At 39.7% G+C, this 18665-nt stretch overlaps 1 protein-coding gene across 1 annotated transcript; it reads right to left on the bottom strand.

The window, feature by feature from the left end:
• Positions 1-2724: 2724 nt before the first annotated feature.
• On the bottom strand, positions 2725-17418 carry si:dkey-30c15.10 (uncharacterized protein LOC559353 homolog). Its single transcript, XM_053319960.1, has 23 exons — positions 17381-17418; positions 16689-16788; positions 16421-16588; positions 16047-16142; positions 14897-15081; positions 14104-14193; positions 13339-13426; positions 10410-10741; positions 10100-10197; positions 9587-9716; positions 9269-9404; positions 8887-9066; positions 8636-8762; positions 8377-8425; positions 8062-8115; positions 7947-7979; positions 7797-7818; positions 7477-7586; positions 7168-7221; positions 6560-6646; positions 6101-6208; positions 5646-5791; positions 2725-4195 (listed from the first exon to the last, which is right to left on the bottom strand). The coding sequence occupies exons 2-23, from the start codon at positions 16780-16782 to the stop codon at positions 4039-4041; spliced, it is 2544 nt and encodes an 847-aa protein (XP_053175935.1). The 5' UTR covers positions 16783-16788; positions 17381-17418; the 3' UTR covers positions 2725-4038.
• Between the last annotated feature and the right edge of the window lie 1247 nt (positions 17419-18665).

Genomic DNA, 18665 nt, shown 5'->3' with positions numbered 1-18665 from the left:
TTTAACACCAGGTAGGTAAATGTTGTGGGTCTGTTGAAGCCGAACAAAAAGTGTTGAATTTCTTCACTAAAAGAAAAACAGCCCTGTGTCATTGACCCTTTCTGATCTTCTGCAGCTGTTTGACCAGCGTCGGCTACTACCACTGAGGGAAGTTTGTTTATTTGCGGACCCGTCCAGTCCTCTGACCCCGCCGCCCTGTTTACGCCTCCAAGCTTCCCGGACCTCTTCAAAACACAGTGAGGAGTGTGCCAAATGGCCCTGTGGTTGGAGCCAGCACAAACACTCTGTCTGAAGGGAATGTGGGACCATCATCCTTTAATTCTGTACTTCAGATTTCCTCATAGCAGTTTTGAAATGTGTGCGTGGGTGCCCCATCACTTTTCTTTGAAAAACAAATTCAGTCTAAACAAAAAACACAATTGTGAAATAACTGACTAAGAAAAATGTGTATGGTATGAATGATATTTGATGAATTTTAGGGACTGTTTAAAAATTATTTGGGTGAGGAGGATGGCATTTTAACTTAAATAAATGCGACACATTCTTGCAGCCTCTCAAAACAACAGATCACATGACCTCAGCTCTATGGAGTGTTTTAGCATCTTTCAGCTCATTACTTTGATTTTATGGCTCGCAACTTAAGTGTTTTTATTGTCTAGCACTGCTGTCGCCATCCAGGGCAAATAAGATAAGCAACTAGCAGGTGAACATAGTGAAACATTTAGCTGCCAAAGAGGCAGATATTTCCCTAAAGGAGTTGGTAGAGACCAAAATAGAACTGAAAGGAGAGTGAATATTGGACTTTCATTAATCAGATGGACACAAGTACGTCTCTAAATGAATGCTAATGTTGTTTCATGTCTGCTGGATGTGTAGATAAGCAACAATTTTATATGGTGATATCAGTGTTGTGTTCACAAACTGTTTCCACTGACCCAAAGTAAAAAAGTTCAAGTTAAATATACTAAAACACTAAACGTATATGTAATTGCACATTTAATGATGTGCACTGATCTTAAAGTAAATGGCTCAAGGCCTAAAATAAAAAAAATAAAAAACCCTGCCCCTCCTTTCAGACATTTGTCTCCTCTTTTTTTTCATCACCCCTCCCCTCTGATAATTTTCACACAGTCCCTTATTCTCTTGATGGCGCTTCTCCACCCTGCTAAAATTCCTTTTAAGATAAAGTTGCATGGAAACAGACCAACATGTGTTACATGTTAGTCCAAATTGAAGGTTTCCTTTAAAACAATGAATGAAACCGCATGACGTCCCTTTATTGTTAAGAGGCTATTATACACGTTTTTAATCACGACAATGGTCAAGGTGATTGTCTCTCTGTTGTTCACTAACAAGGACACCCCCACCCCTCTCTCAGTATCACCTCCTGTATCTTTGCCACAGAGGAACAGTTTCCTCCAGAACCATGTAAGGAATAGAGCAGAGGTTGACGCACCAGGATGTTGTGCTGAATGTATTCCTGTCAGGGTGGGACCACATCGCTAAGGACAACAAGGCCGCTGACCTGCTGTTCTCTAGTCTTGTCACACTGACAGCGAGGCTAAGTGCAGTCCAGCCTTACTTCCCCCTGTCTGTGTTTCTGGCTGCTTAGTCACTCCCTCTACTGCATTTGCAGCTCATCCTACAGAATGAAATCACAGTTAAGAACAATTTCTAGCTACCAGACAACTGACAATAATGTTTCTAAGTTTTATACCTTCAAAATGGCTGTGCTCTGGCTATTCAGTCCAACCAACACTTGATCCACAACAAAATATACTAATCGCACTGATATGAAATATGGATGTTCCTATTTCCTAGAGATGATGGTGACCTGCTAACCTTTCTCTAGCAGCGACATAAGACCAAACATTTCCAAGTGTAAAATCGCCCAGAAATTGATCAGACTTCATAAATCTTCACAGTTTTATGAGTTTTAAATGGACATATCAGAATAATCAATCTGCTTTTGTGTTAACCTTGTGTACTGGACTTAAATTGTGGTGCAAAGAAAGGTCAAACCTGTAGAAATCCACCGCCCGCCGATTCAACACAGATGTGTCCTAAGAGCAGAATAAAGTGTTCCCCCTCCCCTTGTTGTCATCACCTTGAGCTCCATAACACCCAGCAGTACCTCCACCCAGAAGAGCTATGGGACGAACAGGAAGTCTATTTCTAGACCACTTCCTGTATGACATTCCTGACCTGAGCAGCCTTCCTGCCAGACACCCTCCGGCTCCATATATACAGCAGATATATGGCTCCACCAGCCAGACATGTACTTATTTTATATGTGACTGATAATAGAGATCCAGGTGGAGAGTATTTAAATTTATAAAATCTGTTGTGCTTGTTGAGCAGAGCCTTTAATAAGTGTATCTATTAAAAGAAATCATGCAACATCACAGTGATGTTATATAATATTGAATAATAAATTAGATCCATGGTTCTCAAATAGTGCACATGACCAGAGAGGGAGGGGGAGGAGATCATGTACGGTTGGATGATTCTGATTCACAAGGAACAATAAACAGGTTGATGTGCTCTAATGATTGCAAGGCTACTGAGATTCAGGTTTGCACAATTTATTCAGACATAACATAAACAAGATGGACAGATAGGTGACATGGAAGAAAAGGCGATGCTCACTAAGCAAACACATCAGTCATATCCGACATGACAAATCCTGTGTTGCTCTTGAGATCGTTGTGAATATTACCGGAGAGATTTGTATCTTTTGTGCCTGGTTTTGACCCAAAGCTTGCATTTTTTATTATCATGAATTATTGATGATTGGCAATTTATTTAATTTATATGCAGCAGGCTTCCAAAAGAGGGCAAATGCAGTTTGAATCCGCTCTTCTCTTTTTCTTTTTTAGCCATTCAATTCCATTTATTTTATTGGTACCTTCAATTGAGTGCATAGAAGGAGAGTTCACATGAATAATGGTTTTAATAAAGTGTCAGACTGATAGATGGAAATACATGGAAAAGAACAGGACATCAGACAGGACAGAAAACAGATTACATTCAATGTAGCAGCATCACTACATTCCCTTCTTTTACCTCTCCAGTGCTCTAATCCACTGTATATAACCAATGTGGCATTACATATGTAGATATTAGGTTTACATATGTGCAGTAACACAGATCCTCTATGCAGGAAGAGTATACACTTCAGGGCAGTGGGAGGCAGTAAAATCCAGAGACACCAACAACATGTTGTACTGTAATGATGTACTAAGTGCTGTTCTATCACATTTTTAAACATATAGCAGACGAGCATTCGACTGATCCTGTGACCAAAAACAAAGATGATGCACATCTGGTTAACAAAGAAAAGCTCCCATTCCAACACTAGTTAGTATTCCTTTCATATTTTAAATCATTTGTAGTGTTTCCTTCCATTTCAAATACATTCTTATCCTAAATTAGTCAAGTTAAAGATCTCCTCATCCTTCAGTATTATTAGTGTTTCTATAGACATATATATTTGTTTTATTCCTCCGCTTTAAATGTTACAAACATACAATATGAACCTAAATAAGTGTGTAAATTATTTTCAAAAATATATTTAAGCTACAGAGGACGTTCAACCTTAGTTACTGAAAGTGACCAACACAGGCTAAAGCAGCTGATTGCCAAAGAACAAAAGAAGTCTAAATAAAATCAGATTTCCGCAGAATCGTGATAAAGAAAAAACAAAAATATTTCAATGGCAAACTGACATTTTGCTAATAAAAGTCAAAACCAACAATAATGGTTGGATTCTTGATTAAAAGAAATAAACAATAGTATGCAAATTAAATCAATATCTCCCAAAGAAAAATCATTAGATACGTATGGCTTTGCCTGGCTATAAGTTTACCATTTCAGTGAGAAGGAGCTCATCTGCTGCTGCTGAGATTAACAATCAAAACCCTGACGTCATCTCATCTACCTGCCACATCATAAAAGCAGCTTCCAGGATGCATTCCTGGATCCCCGGCAGCACAAACTGGAAGAAAGCGGATTATTTATGTTGGTGTAGTGCTGTAGTTACAGTATGCTCTCCCTCAAGTTCCCGCTGCTGGACTGCTGACTTTCTGTTTTGGTCGCTGATGTTCGGCTCCACGTGTGAAAGTCCAAAAGAACTTGGTTGAGCTTCTCCATCCAGTCTAGTCTCTCCTGTTTGGTGTCGGCTGAAAACCAACACCTGAAGGAAGAAGAGCATACGTCAGTTTGTGTGCAGTGCACAGAGGACCAATAATAAAAACTAGACAAGCTTTTTCACCCTTCTTTTAATAATAATAATAATAATAATAATAATAATAATAATAATAACAACAAAAGAAGGTCAATATTCTACAGTTTCAAAATTATTTTTTCCCCCCTCACCACAAACATACTACTGATGTCATAGAAGGCGTTTCCCGTCAGCTGTCAAAAGAAAAACGCCTGCTGTTTGAGTGCGGCCACAAGACACGCCTCATACTTACTGTTAACATATGAAAAGTGGCAATTCTTATTATTAATTTTTATATATTAAGAACTGAAAAGTCAGAACTTATTTGATGTGCAACTACAAAGACGATTAAAACCAGATAAAATGATTAAAATCAGATATCATGTTTCCTGTAGGACACTTCTTATATTTTGGGTGGTGGTGGTAAGCCACCTGAAACAACTAGTGTTGTTGCAGCAAAAGTGAGCTAAAAGTGAGCTAAAAGTGAGCTAAAAGTTGGGCAAAAGTGGGAGCGCAGGTGGTCGAGTGGTTAGAGCACATGCCATATACACAGCAGACCCCGGTTCGAATCCCAAACGGAGGTCCTTTGCTGCATGTCACCCCCCCACTCTCCCATGTTTCCCATCAGTCTGCTGCTAAATAAAAAGGCGTCTATGCCAACAAAATCTTAAAAAAAAAAAAAAGTTAGGCAAAAGGTGAAACAAATATTGCTCAATGATGAAGTAAATGACATGTCCTGAAGTTATCCTTTACAGTTGTGTGAGCGAGTGCACTGTGCACCATGAAACAAATTAAAGTATTAGTAAAACAGGCTGATAGTGAAGGGTTCTGGCTTTGAACTCGCAAAGCTGTTATTGCACTTGAGTAACGAGTGTAGTCTTCGTCAACTTAAGTAAAACTTTATCTTCACATCATCTGGTGTGTGTGTGTGAGTGTATGACATGAGTCACTTTCAGAGACACAAACGTTGGCTTAAAACCAGCTGTTTGGGAACAGTTTGTGCAATTGGGGACAAAAGCTGGGTCCCCAGTTGTTAAAACGCTGGTTTTTGGGTCAGTGGTTAAGGTTAGGGTAAGGTTATGGTTAGGGTAAGTCTACAGGAAATGAATGTAAGTCTAAGTAAACACCCCAAAAGTGACTTAAGTAATCCTGTGTGGGTGGTGGAGCTGAGTCCCACCCTCAGTGAAACACAGAAAGCAGAGCAGAGGACAGGCAGACAAACTAGTGCAACCACAAATTACAGCAAAACGAGTGCACGTAATTATAAATAACAAAAATAAATGTGTGTTATTTCTTTCAAGAAATTCCTAATCCTACTGACATCAATGAACACAATCCCCCCCCGCCACAAAACAAATCATCAGATCTGTTTTGAAACTCTCAGTTTTAACACTTGATGTTGCAGTTTATTAAAACTCACTTGGACGTGGCTTCCTGGCTGTCGTCCTGCTGCTGCGGGATGTTGCTCACCAGTTCAAAGGTGAAAGGTCGAGCGCACGAGTCCCTCTTGACAGGCCTGACGCACTGACTGGGGGAGCTGGACAGAGAGATGCTGCGCTCTGCTTCCTGGAGATGAAAACAGAAGATAAATGGTAAGAGGAGAGTAAGAGATGCAGGTGATGAACACTTCACCTAATACATGGATTTGTTCCTTTACATCTCTGTACAGTGTTTCATTTAATAAATTACCTAATATTCTCCAACTTCCTAAAAGAACTGAAAACTTTCTGAAACACTGTCCACATTATCATGATGCTCTGTAAATACAGTACCATGAGCAGTGGAAAATTGTGTGTTAGACAGTGAGATGATATTCATTCAGCCTTAGTTATGCAGTAACTCAGTAACTTAGGGATCATGTTCATATATTCATACCTTAGTTTCTTTGTCATTGGGATGGTTCCAGTAGGACATGGTGCATCTCTCCAGGGTGAAATAGCCACGACGCCACACACCATACCCACCAATCAACTCAAACATTGTCTGGAAATCAAAACCATAAAGTCAAAATCTTGTATTTGTTAATATGCTTCCATCACAGCTCAACAGGAAAAGACAAAGAGGGAATTTGATACCAAAAAAAAAACCAACTGTGGCAGATATCAACCTGATAGGACTAAAACTCCTGAAGCCTCATATAAGCATTAGAACAACTTTAAATGGTTGTGTGGACACCCTGTGGATTTTGTCCTCCATCACTTACACTGAAAGCACATTTGAAGGAGATCTGATCTTTTAATGGTGAATATGAACAAGAGGAATGATTGCAGTAAGGAAAACCTCTTTCAGAGTTCTCGTGTGATGTGATAGACTTAAATAAACAACATTACTGACCAGGAAGCCTTGGTGCTGCACATTAGAATGGCTCTCGCTCTCCAGTCGCAGGTAGATGTTGCCCTCTAGAGGAGATAGAAAAGGCACCTGCAGTTGGGGGAAGGAGAAGAAGAGGAAATACTGTTGCACTGATTTGATTTGAGAGCACATGAAGAGAAGCAACAAAACAAAGAATTTTATTCCACCAGACTATTTATCCATTTTTTTTGTAGAAGAAAGCTATCAGAACTGTTCAGTACATCACAGAAAAACAATCCTATATAATATACGGTATGTTTTTGTGATATTTGAATTTGGTGAAATTGAAAGTAAAAACTACAGTACAGGAATTACTGCACTGCCAGGCCACCAGACCAAATATTGTACCCTTCAATTGACAGTAGACAGTGTTCAGATAGTTCTGATGACAAATGATTTAGTTTTTTGTAGTCAAAACAGAAAAATAATAAATATTATTGTTGATTTGAGATGAAACAGAGACAAACAGATTGAACCAATGAAAATAAATACATTCACTACATCAATAGTGATAGAGGCTACTTTCTGTAGAGTGGCAGAGGAAATTGGTGAGAGGTGAAGGGTTGACAGTGTTGTGAAAAGAGTGAAACCTTTTCCTGAAATTCATCTCCCAGCAGTCTCCTGACTTTGCCTTCAAGTTTCATCTGAGTGAAAGAAGCAAGACAGACAACGGGGGGAGGGGGACAGGGAGGGAGTGAAGACACGTTACATCACCAGTGACCTCACCCATGTGTGGAAATGTGTCGTAGTGTGAATTAAAAGACAAAAAAGAACAGTGGCTATATCTGAATGCATTCTCACAGAAAAGTATTTAACATATCAAAAGCATTCGCCAAAGTGCATTTGTTCTGAGTTTGTGTCATTTATTGATTGTGAGCAGCCCGTGACTTGAGTCTTACCTTATCCAGAGGGAACTTGCTATGTCCCAGTGAGGCCAGGGTGATCTTATGGGAGCCCACCAGAAAAAAGTTACTGGAGCGACGAGTATTGACAGCAGGAAGAGCAGCAGCTGAGTGGCAAAAAGTGTTCAAAATCAATGTACATTATCAAGATGACCAGTTCAATACACTTCATTCAGTGTGAAAAAACCCCCAAAAAGACTGATCTCCAAATTCACATTTCTTCACTTCCAAATGTTTCCAACAGTTACCAGCTACCACTCAAGAAAAAGAGAAAAAAAGAAGCATCCTTGTACTAAAACAAATAAAGATAAACTTACGTGTCAGACTGTTGTTGGATCTCTGTGGAAAACAAAAGAATAAGTTTTAAGTGAACTGAAAAAGGAAAAAAAAAAAAGAGAAACAGACAAAAAAACAAAACAGAACTCTTTGGGGCAGAAATAAAGAAATATAAATAAGTTGATACTCACTGTTAAGGTATTGAGAAGCTTTCTTGGAGTGACCTGAAAGTATAAAGACATGCTAGGTTAACTGGACTGTCCTAATAAATACACACCTGTGTCACTATTAAAATGACTAATTTACCCGTGATTTGGTGGTGGTGCGTTCCATGATGCAGTTAAGAGGTGAAGTGTGGGACTGGATGGAAAAAAAAAAACAGACATTAAAAACACAGTGACTCACAGTGAAACAAAACAATATTTACAGTGTAAAGAATAATACAAGGGATGTCCAACTGTTTACATTTCATTTGTAATGTTTTGGAGCATTTGCTATTATTCACCAAAACAAACAAGTCTAAGTAAAGTTTGGACAGGTAAGAAACTACCTCACTATGTTATTAATTCCATTCATATCAAAGAATGACTGTAAATCAGACTGTTATATGTTTAGTCTCACCAGGCCGTAGACTTCCACATCAATCTCAAAGGTTGAGCGAATATCCTTCCTGAAACATCAAAGAGGCAAAATGAGCAACACATTCATCCATTATCTACTGAAACCATCATATTAGTAGTTACAAACTTCTTATTTTCGAGAGATGTGTGAACTTGTGTTGACATGAAATCACAGAGCGTGCTGATGTAGCCAAAGTTGTGTGGATGTGATCATACTTTAATAACTTGTCAAATTTGATCAATGGTCAATTGCAGCTTACAGAGTGACAGCAGTTTGGAAGGAGATGGTGTCTCCGTTCTGAGCGTCAGCAGCTGTAGCCAGTGAGGTGGTGACGATGTTGTGGGGCCCGTAACGGATCAGGACGAAGAAGTAGTGACTTGGCCGACCTGAACGGGTACAGAAGCAAATTGATCCTTTCAAAAATGGCTCCTCTCATATAAATGTTGGATGCCCATCAATTCACATCAAGAACTTTATATACAAGACAATTAAAAGTTGTTGTTGCTCTACCTGTGCGGTTGTTTGAGGAGCAAACAAACTCCGCCTTAAGAGGCAGCTGGATGTTAGTGATGCTGACAGTCCCTCTGCATGGCTGCTGGGACACATATTCTTGATCTTCCCCTGCAGACTCTGAAGTCCGCTCCTCCCTCAGTCTGACCACCTCTGTTAGCAGGGCTGATCGTTTCTCACCTAAGAAACACACCCAAGAGGCAAATTACAGCAATAAAATAAAACATGGATGTTGTTTGTGGAAAATTATCGAGGGTGTACATATTACTAATTCTGAATAAATAATGTTTGCGCTATTGAGGCATCAGAATAATGTGAACATGGCACCCTTTTTATACACAAGGATGGGCCAATTCAAACAAAAATCAAGCGGTCTACCTACAGGAGACTAACAGTAGTTTCTCAGCAACAGCCTCCTCCAGTGAGCCTCGTCCATGCTGCTCATCAGTACAGCAGCTCAGAGCCTGCAGAGTCTGGTTGATGACAGTCTGCAGCTTCCCTGCTTCTTCATTTAGAGTCTGGACAGGATGACACCCAATATTAAAACAACTGTACTAAACTAAATCCACTTCAGCAGTCGTGGTGCGGTATACATTTTAAATAGCGTGAATTAATACATTTAGGACATTATAGTGGAGTGGAACATGCCTAGATTTCATCCTGAATACACACTCATCTACTGATATTCATGTCTACCCACCGCTATTTTCTCCTTGGTGTTGACGGAGGGTTGAGGGTGGGTCTTCTCCAGAGCTCGTCTCTGAACCCCAGGAGTGACGCTCTGGATGGTGGGCGGCTTACTCTGCCTTTGTGTGCGATATGCATCGATACTGTCCAATTACAGAACAACAACAGTAAAGTTACTTTATGTTAAACATTTTACACTCCTATAGGAGGTTTAATAATGACTGTACTACTTAGTTGGAAACTAAATTCAGCAAAGTTTACCATTGTTAATTTGGTAATATTGACATAATTTATTATCAAAATATTACACAATACTTTTTAGGACTGTTGCATGTTTGAAAGACAATCATTAGCAGACTCTGTATTTAGTTCAGAAAAATCTTTCAATGAAGGTTGTTTCAGCCTTCATCATGTTCATCAGGGTTCATCAATTTCAGCGACTTAACAGCGTTGACCTGCTAAACATTTGAAGCACAATTACAATCAGGGTTCATTCTAAAAAGAGTATGTTCAGAATGTGTGTTACCTGTACAGAGGAGCAGAATCAGCAGGAGGGGTTAGGGTGGACTCTTCTGGAGTCAGGAGCAGAGATGGAGGATTGGACTCCTGGCTGGCTGCCAGTCGCTGTTGGTTATAAATGAAAAATTAACATAGACAACGTATTACATAAATGTTAAAGGGAGCTCATTCTCATTGATTTTGTTTAGAGCTGAACATATTATATTTTTTCCAGGTTCTGAATTCATCAGTTTCTTCCACAAGTACATAATCTGGAAATCTCTCTTAAGGGAAATCATGTTATCATATATTTGAATTAATTTGCTTATAAATCTTACCAGAGGGGTGACCACAGCCTCTACAGACTTGCTGAGAGGAGAGAGGATGCCGCTTGGAGGAAAACTCAGCAGCTCATCTCCACGGCTTTCGACCTTATTGCTCTCATCGCACCCTTCATCTTTAGCCGCTACCTCTTCTTCGCTCTTCTCCTTCTCTGCATCCAATTTGTCCTTGTCTGTAGAGGAAACACCGATGCCACTATCACGGTCCTCTGTGTCTTCATCGTCCCCCCTTTGGTCCTCAATCCTTTCAGCGTATTCCAGCACCTCCTCGAACATCTGGTCAATCATGTCAGCCGTGTTGGTCTCGTCGTGAGAGCTCAGCTCACCATCTGAAGTAAGAGATATTCAAAAATGAGCAGTTTTCTGAAGCAATTAAGAACAAAAAGTTCCTAGAAAACCAATAATTAACATTCAAGAAAACAAGTTGCAAGTGAGCCTTTGCAATACCAACTGTGTACTTGTCGCCCTATATAGCCCTCTCACCTTGAGTGCAACTCTTAATGAACCCAGTGTATTCAATATACCAGTTATGATGTTGGTCTTACCAATATACCATTTCACCAGTGGACCCCACCTTTCTGAGCCCAGGTGCTCAATCTTGCATTTTCCTACTGTTCTCACCTGACATACTCTTCTCTCCCCTTGACTCTGTGGAGGTACTGGTCTCAGACAAGTTTGAGTCATTGATCAGCTCTGGCTCCAGGATAAACGTGACTTTCTTTGAGCATTGTCCTTCCTCTGCCTTGTGAGTTTCTTCCATCAGCCCATCTGCACCGCCCTGCCCTCCATCTATTCCTTTCTGCTCCATTTCCACAAGGCGATCGGACGCTTGGACCGCTGCTACACTATGAGCTCCGTTTCTAAATATTTCTGATGGTTCTGTCTCTGCGTTAAGCTGTGCTACATCTTCACCGTTTCCTTCAAGCTTTATGTACTGTGTTTCTTTCATAGCCTGAGTTACATCTATAAAGGGACAATCTTCTGTTCTGTCAGACTCCAGATCCATGTCTTCTTCTTTGCAATCGACTATCTGGATCTGCTTCGACTGTTGATATCCACCCTCATCATGTAGACACCCTTTAGTGTTTTCCTTGTCTTGTTTCATTGTGTCTTTCGATCTGGGTTTCATATCTTCCTGTGTGTTAGAGCACCCAGCATTCTCAGCAAACACATCATCCATTTGGTATTCAGCATCTTGGACCTGAGAGGGTTCGCTATGATCTTCAGCATAGTTTTCTTTCTCTTTTTCTGCTCTGGATGATTCAGACTTCTCTCGCTCCTCCTCACCACACACATCTTCCTCCTGGTCTTCAGCAATGATTGACTCTACCTGTTTGCACACTTTGTCTGGGGGATACTTCCACAACCTCAACTCCTCATCTGTCGAGGGCTCAAGCTCCACTTCGTTGTGTGTTGAATCGCACGTTATTTCTTCATCTTCCTCTAATGTAAACACCTCTGAATCACTCTGTTCCATTACTTCGGAAACTGCCCCAGTTTGTTCCATGTTTGACTCATCTGCACCAGCAGGAAACTCTGAAACACTACGATCCTCACCACAAGATGCTTTGGAGAAACTCTGATCCTCACTGAAAGACAACTGCATTACAGTCTGAGTCTGTGATTGATGGGACCATAGCTGCTGTTCTTTATTTCCAACTGAAGGCTTGTCCTCCTTCTCTTCCCTGAACTCTTCATGCTGATGAGTATTCTGCTCCATTTGCAGCTGCCTTTCATTAGAGGGGTCTAGCTCTACAGATGCTGGAAGGGCTTCAAAGTCACAAGGTTTCCTTTCACCTGTTGAAAAGTCGGTCTCACAACTTATTACAGAGTATCTTAGTTTCATGTTTTTTAGCTTCCAAATAAATTCTTGTTATTGGCTTAGCCCCAGTACAACAGCAATGCTTTATTCCCACCATTTTTCAATTTTAAATTCTGTGTATTTACTGAACCGTGTGGAAAAGACTGGGATACTCTGCTGTATGAGTGATCCAACATAATGCTGTGCCTCAGTACAGACATTTATCTACCGAAAATCTTTTAAGCTTGTACAAATTTTTTTTAAATGGTACCATTCCAAACACATTGCAGTTTTATAACAGCAGTAACTACACATATTGTGGATTGGCTGCATCTGACTGAAACACATTCTTTTTAATGTTTTTAGTACTGGTGTGCATTCAGTGCCCGTTCGTTTTCATAACTGTAATACTCGTTTTTGTGTTTATAGCTGCACCAATTAATAAAAAAATGTCTTGATGGATGACCCCAACACTGATGTGCACATTGGTTCAGGACATACCTGTTTCTAATGCTACAAAAGCACCACTGTGTCTTTACCTGGGCTAATTGTATGTTCTTAACATTGGCTCCCCAACAGGTAAAAAAATTAAAAGATCACAGTCATGTCCATGTATCATACACTAAGTATAGACATGATGTTGATTATTATTGTCCCAAGATAAGTCTATATTGTAATTACTGTGACAGGCCTACATATAAGACCTTCTCCATCCATATGGGCCTACTGGTTGTCCCTCGTTCCCGCCAGAAAACAAAAGGTGACTGTGCCTTTGAAGTAGTGGCTCCAACACTGTAGAACTCTCTACCTGTAGTTGTACGATCTGCAGCCTCTGTTAAAGCAACCAAGGACTCACTTGTTTAAACTGGCCTCTCCCTCACCTTAAAATGTTTTAGTGCTTGATTCTTTTGTGCGTTTCATTTTGAGGTTCTCTATTTGCCTTGTTTTTGCTTTTACATTTCTATGTTTTCATTTAGTCTTTCTAGCTTCTGTCTTATTGATTGTATGATGTTAAGCACTTCATTTCTGTGAATGGTGTTATACTACATACATTTATTATTAGAATTCTGTACAATGAAAATAAAATGTAAGTAATGTGTAAAATCATCACGATGTAAGTCTTACCTATTGTTGTATTTAAAGATTGCTTCCCGATAACTGATGTAGCAGCTTCAGTGAAGCTGCCGTCCTTCATGTCATCATCGCCATCTACCTGCTGAAGGCAACAACATCAGCATCAGAAAACAAACCTTCTGTGTGTCTCCAATGAGCATCCCTCCTTCGCCAAACCACACCACAGACATTGAAACTGTGCTTTATTTAAGAAAGTGAACTGGAGCCATGTAAAATGGATAATTCTGCAAAAAACAAGTAGGTTTTCTTGTTTCTGTAAATGTCCTTGTTCTGTTATCCAATTGGATTATTTTCACTGCACAAATCAATACTATCATTCCATTGTATTAGCTCCAAGTATTGCCCATATATCAAAAGAACAAAGTTAACAAGGTGGAAAATGAAAAATAGCAGCTGGGTGCAGGTACAGTACAAAAAGCAGTACACAAAAAGGTCAATGAAAGGTTGTCCCCACAAAGCACCGAGTGACAAGAGACTTATTTGGCCGCAGACTCACATCCCCAAGCTTCATGGGAGGCCACTGAACTCTGCATCTAGATCTAGGAACCCAGGAGGGGGTAGACGAGAGACCAGGAGGAGTCCTTCCCTGCTAATGTTTACACAAACTGATGTGTCAAACAAAACAATCTCTGCTAAACCAGACATCCTCTTATCCTGGCTAATCATTTGTTTGGGTAATGAGAAACAACCGCTTTGATTTCAAAATAACTCAAAGTTAGTAACAAGAAAATTAAACAAAGCAAAATAGAAACCCACCTGACATGTGGGATCAGAGCTGCTCCTTTTCAGCCAGGCGTTTTCACTGATTGGTTGAAATTGCAGCTGGTTCAGCTCCTGCGTCCGTTCCTGATGGATGATATCAAGTCAGATGTCAGACATAAACTCTACAGCTACACTCACAATTTAATGCTTCTGTTATCTGAGTATAAATTAACTTAAAAGAGCTGGAAATACAAAACCTTATCTCAGTCGTCCTAACCGCCTAATTTGGCTACAGTTAACTTTAACTCCCAAAAAACATTAAAGCATTAGAAGCCATTTTATAAAAAACAAAAAACAAAAAAAAAACAACCAGACACATTGATGAGCACTGGTATATTGTGTCCAATTACAGAAAAATGTTAAGGATAAATGTATTAAAACAAAGTACAGTTAAGCGTTAAAGCTAAAAGCAGTTTTTTCCCAGTTCAGACCAAACTCGTGGAAAATGGAGCGAAAACCAGTCAGTGGATCAGGTTTGGTGATGTCCATCTGGGTGACTGAGCAGTTCTGAAAGGTAACTGGGTAATTTTCCTATAAAGGCTTTATAGACAATGAGATACCAGTAAGCATCACATCTCCGGTCATAAATCTTAGTGCAGATTGACATATGGACTTAAGGTTTGGGGGTTGAAGTGGATCACCATAGTCCAGGACTAAAAACTGCCTTGACAACCCTTTTCCTATAAGACATGGGAAAGATGATTTTGCCTCTGTAGAAATAACCAACCTTTTGCCGGAGTCAGCATATTAATACTGACGCATTCATATTTACAGCCACTGAACCAACCTGGCGAATGAGAGAGGCCTGCTTTAAGCTGGAAGACATGGTGTCCTGGAGTTTCTGATGAATGCCAGATACAAAGTTGGAGCGGGTGAGTGGACAGACATTGCCAGGGCTCAGTGAGGGGGAGGGGCTGGCCTGAAGGACAGCTGCTTTAAAACGCTCCATTCGTTGATTTAACTCTCCCTCACCTGAGGACAAAGAACATACATATAAGAAATAAGCATCAATATAGTCAAATATAAACCTAAAATACATTATTGTAGCAATGTCCTGGCTGTTTCATTCCCCAATCAGAGATGCTTGATTGGACTTTGTGTTGATACTAAGTTAATTAATTATGACAAATACCCTGAATTAATTTTAAAAAGTCCTGAAGGACAGTTCTCCATTAACCTGTATTTTATGCATAATGATGACAGTTTTGCAGGCGGTGCAGGTTTAATGTTACCTGTATTTTACAAAAAAAACAAAAAAACAATCAGACACACTGGCACAATTCTTCTGCCACCCTCTCTACATCACTGTTTATATCTTGCCAAAAACAGTACGGAATCATATTTTAGTCACTAAACTAGTCTATTATTTTAACAAATTACTTTATAGTTAGGTGTGTTAGGTTGCTCTCACACCAGAGCTGTTTTGTCCACTTTAAACTAATCCTGATTTGCTTCCTCAGATAGTCCAGTTAATTTGGGATTGTATGAAAGCTCATTCAGACTCTGGTGTGGACCAAACAAGCGATCTCTGGTCAGCTTGAAAATGTGGGTTTCACTGGTTTGCTTCCAAGCAAACCCTAGTGCACTTTGTTTGAGGTATGAAAGCAAGCCAGACCAAATTAATAACTTTCAAATGCAGGACAATACCTCACTCATCCTCTGTGTAATAATAACAACACATTATACTCTCTCTCTCTCTCTCTCTCTCTCATCAGGGTTGCCATCTCCGCATGAATTTAGTGTTGCCCTGTTATATGTGTGTTGCAGGTTTCAATTATGTGAAGAAGTAGGCGTAAGGGGACGGATGTCCCCTCTTTATTCTGTCCAACAAATGAGCCCTTGTTTTGACTGCAAAATGTTGCTCAGAAGGTTTGGTGCACTTCTGACATTCATTCACTCGTTCAGGTTTTTGAATACGTGTTCATATGCATCCTCACCCAGGAGAGGCTCTCTGAAGACCTTTTGCTGTGTGGTGAAAGTTGGACTACCGGCCCCAGGATCTGACAGGCACCGCTGGGCCAGAGGAGCTCCTCCTGAAATAACAAACACTTTGTCTTAATGATGACAGTATTCATGTATACATATGCACAAAAGAGCTAACATTTTTGTGTCTGTTGTGTCAAACATAAATGAATCCTTTAAAATATTCATGCTTTTCATTTATGATTGATTTATCTAAGATGGGGGTCCTCATGAATTTTGGTTTTAGGGACCATCAAGTGAATCCCACTAGTGTTGTGGAGTACAGATGAAGGTATGAATTCATATTCACTGCTTTCTCATTCAAGTACATACAGTAGACCCATCTTACCCTCTCGTCTCTGGGTGAGCTGCTCAACTCGGGACCGGACTGAGGGGACAATCGGTGTGTCCGGCTTCATATCCAGGTCAGCTAGGCGTCTAGAGGAGGATGGTTTAGGATTTCGGTTCTCCTGGCCAGCTGCCTCCAGACGCCGCCGCTTCTGGCCATCATTCACCTCTGATACATCAGATAGAAGAATGCATAAACACAGACTGTATTTTTATGACAGTATAGTCAGTCAACCTTTACATTGTTGTAAATACAGTCACAGACAAACCTGATGATGAGGGGAGATTATCTTCAGAGTCTGACAGAGGTGCTCTCTGTCTCTTCATGTTGACGTTGCCACCATTGCCTTCGCCAGCCTCCATACTGAGCTGTAAATAGACCAGATTTCAGACTGTAATGTTATGTATTTTTGCAATTTTAGCTCTGTTATTCAACATAAACCTGTAAGTACTGAAGCAAAAGTACAAACACGAGTCAAAGCCAAGGCACTTCAAATCCAGTTGCTCTTTTTTCTAAAACCACATTTTACTCAAATTTTGCCACACAAAAACACTTGTTACACATGAAATACACGTCTCTTAACCTTGAGCTTATATAAAACTATGACATAATAAGCATTTGGTTAAAATGGTATATATGATAATACTGGGTCAGAGCAAACAGAAGAGGTCTAATGTTGCAAACAGAAGAAACACTTACAGGATAAACCGCATTTAACATTATCTAAAATATAATGAGACGTGACAACGCCCAGTTTCTTGCTAGTTGAGCCAACTGGCTAACCTGTAAAATACATACTGGTCAAACTGCCACCTATAAATGTCAGCCTATGATTTAGCAGCTAAATTAGCTATCCATTGCTAGTAACAATGCTCTTCACGTTAGCTCTGTCTCGCTACTTTCAATTTATCTAAAATTGACTAACATAACGTTAAGAGTAGCTCAGGATTACAAGCTTACCTGAAAAGCGAAGTCTGTATGAAACAGTAAAAAACAGGTGAGCACTAACCGACAGAAAACAAGAAACAACTTTCTTGTTTTATGCTCCTCCTCCAACTTTGAATTTCAGCGGGTCTGCCTCTTCTTCTTCTTCTACTTCCTGTGTGAGGGCGAACTGCCGCCATTAGGTACACTATCGCCCCCAACTGTTGGATTAGCGACATAGCTCTTTAAACCCTGTTGTTAAACCCGTGGTTTATAGATGTAATGCATTTTAAAGTAGAATTTCCACAGTCATTTGTAAAAAGTGCTTTTTTTAAGTCTAAGTGTTTTAAGCTGTCTTTGTCTTGTATATTTGAGACAAGAGATGATCCACAGTTTTATACGATTGCAGCCATCACAAGTTTTGATTAGCTTTCCACTGAGGCGTAGAGATGAGTTTAGTTTTATGTGTTCCAGTCTCATTCTGCCGGTCAGTCACTCTTGTCTCCTGTTTTCCCCCTGTGGCCTTCCCTCCCCAACCTTTTGTTGAATCTAATAAATACTTCCTCCTATCCACTGTGCCTTAATTCTGGTTCATGATCAAGTTTTTGCCTCCGTCTTGTGTATTGCTATGTCAATTGTACTTGGTTTCTATTTAATACATTTTTAGCAAGATGATTCACAACTTGATTTCCATGTACCCATTAGCATGTACCCATGTACATTGATATAGACATTGACTGCATAATGTCATGAAGTATATCCTTCCTGCATCTTGTTGCCAGGGCTTGTCAGCGCAACACAGTATACACTATAGGTTTGACTTCCTCTATTCATTGCAGGGTTAAGACTGCCATAATTTCAGCTGCATATACAGATGATCTGTAGTTCATCTTGACTATTAACTTTCAAATATAAAATCCACTACTTGTTTTCCCATTCTCTGGATTTGTGTGCCCCATATCTCTCATGTAATAGTGTACACATAAACCTGTTTTTTACTTGAATGAACATGATCCAAAATTAAGAAATGGTGGGACAGTCAACATTTAAACAGTTTGACTCATAGCCCAAATAATTTACTTCCAGTTCCTTAGTTATAAGATAAGATAAGATAAAATAAGATAAGAAGATAAGATATATGTGATATAATATGATATCATTGTGCAAACAAACTTTCTGCTCTTTTAATTGTTTTTCTAACTACTGCTTGAGCCTTGTTTATACTATAATAAAATCTGAATCGAATAGTTTAAAAAAAATCTTCCTTTGCTTAATTGCTTCATAGCACTCTTTATTCCACCATGGCACCTTCCTAACCTTC

The sequence above is a fragment of the Scomber japonicus genome, chromosome 5 (genome assembly GCF_027409825.1).
Source record: "Scomber japonicus isolate fScoJap1 chromosome 5, fScoJap1.pri, whole genome shotgun sequence".
In the NCBI taxonomy this organism is placed as follows: Eukaryota; Metazoa; Chordata; class Actinopteri; order Scombriformes; family Scombridae; genus Scomber; species Scomber japonicus.
Note: the sequence above shows the minus strand (reverse complement) of the source record. Positions and strands in the feature narration are given on the sequence as shown.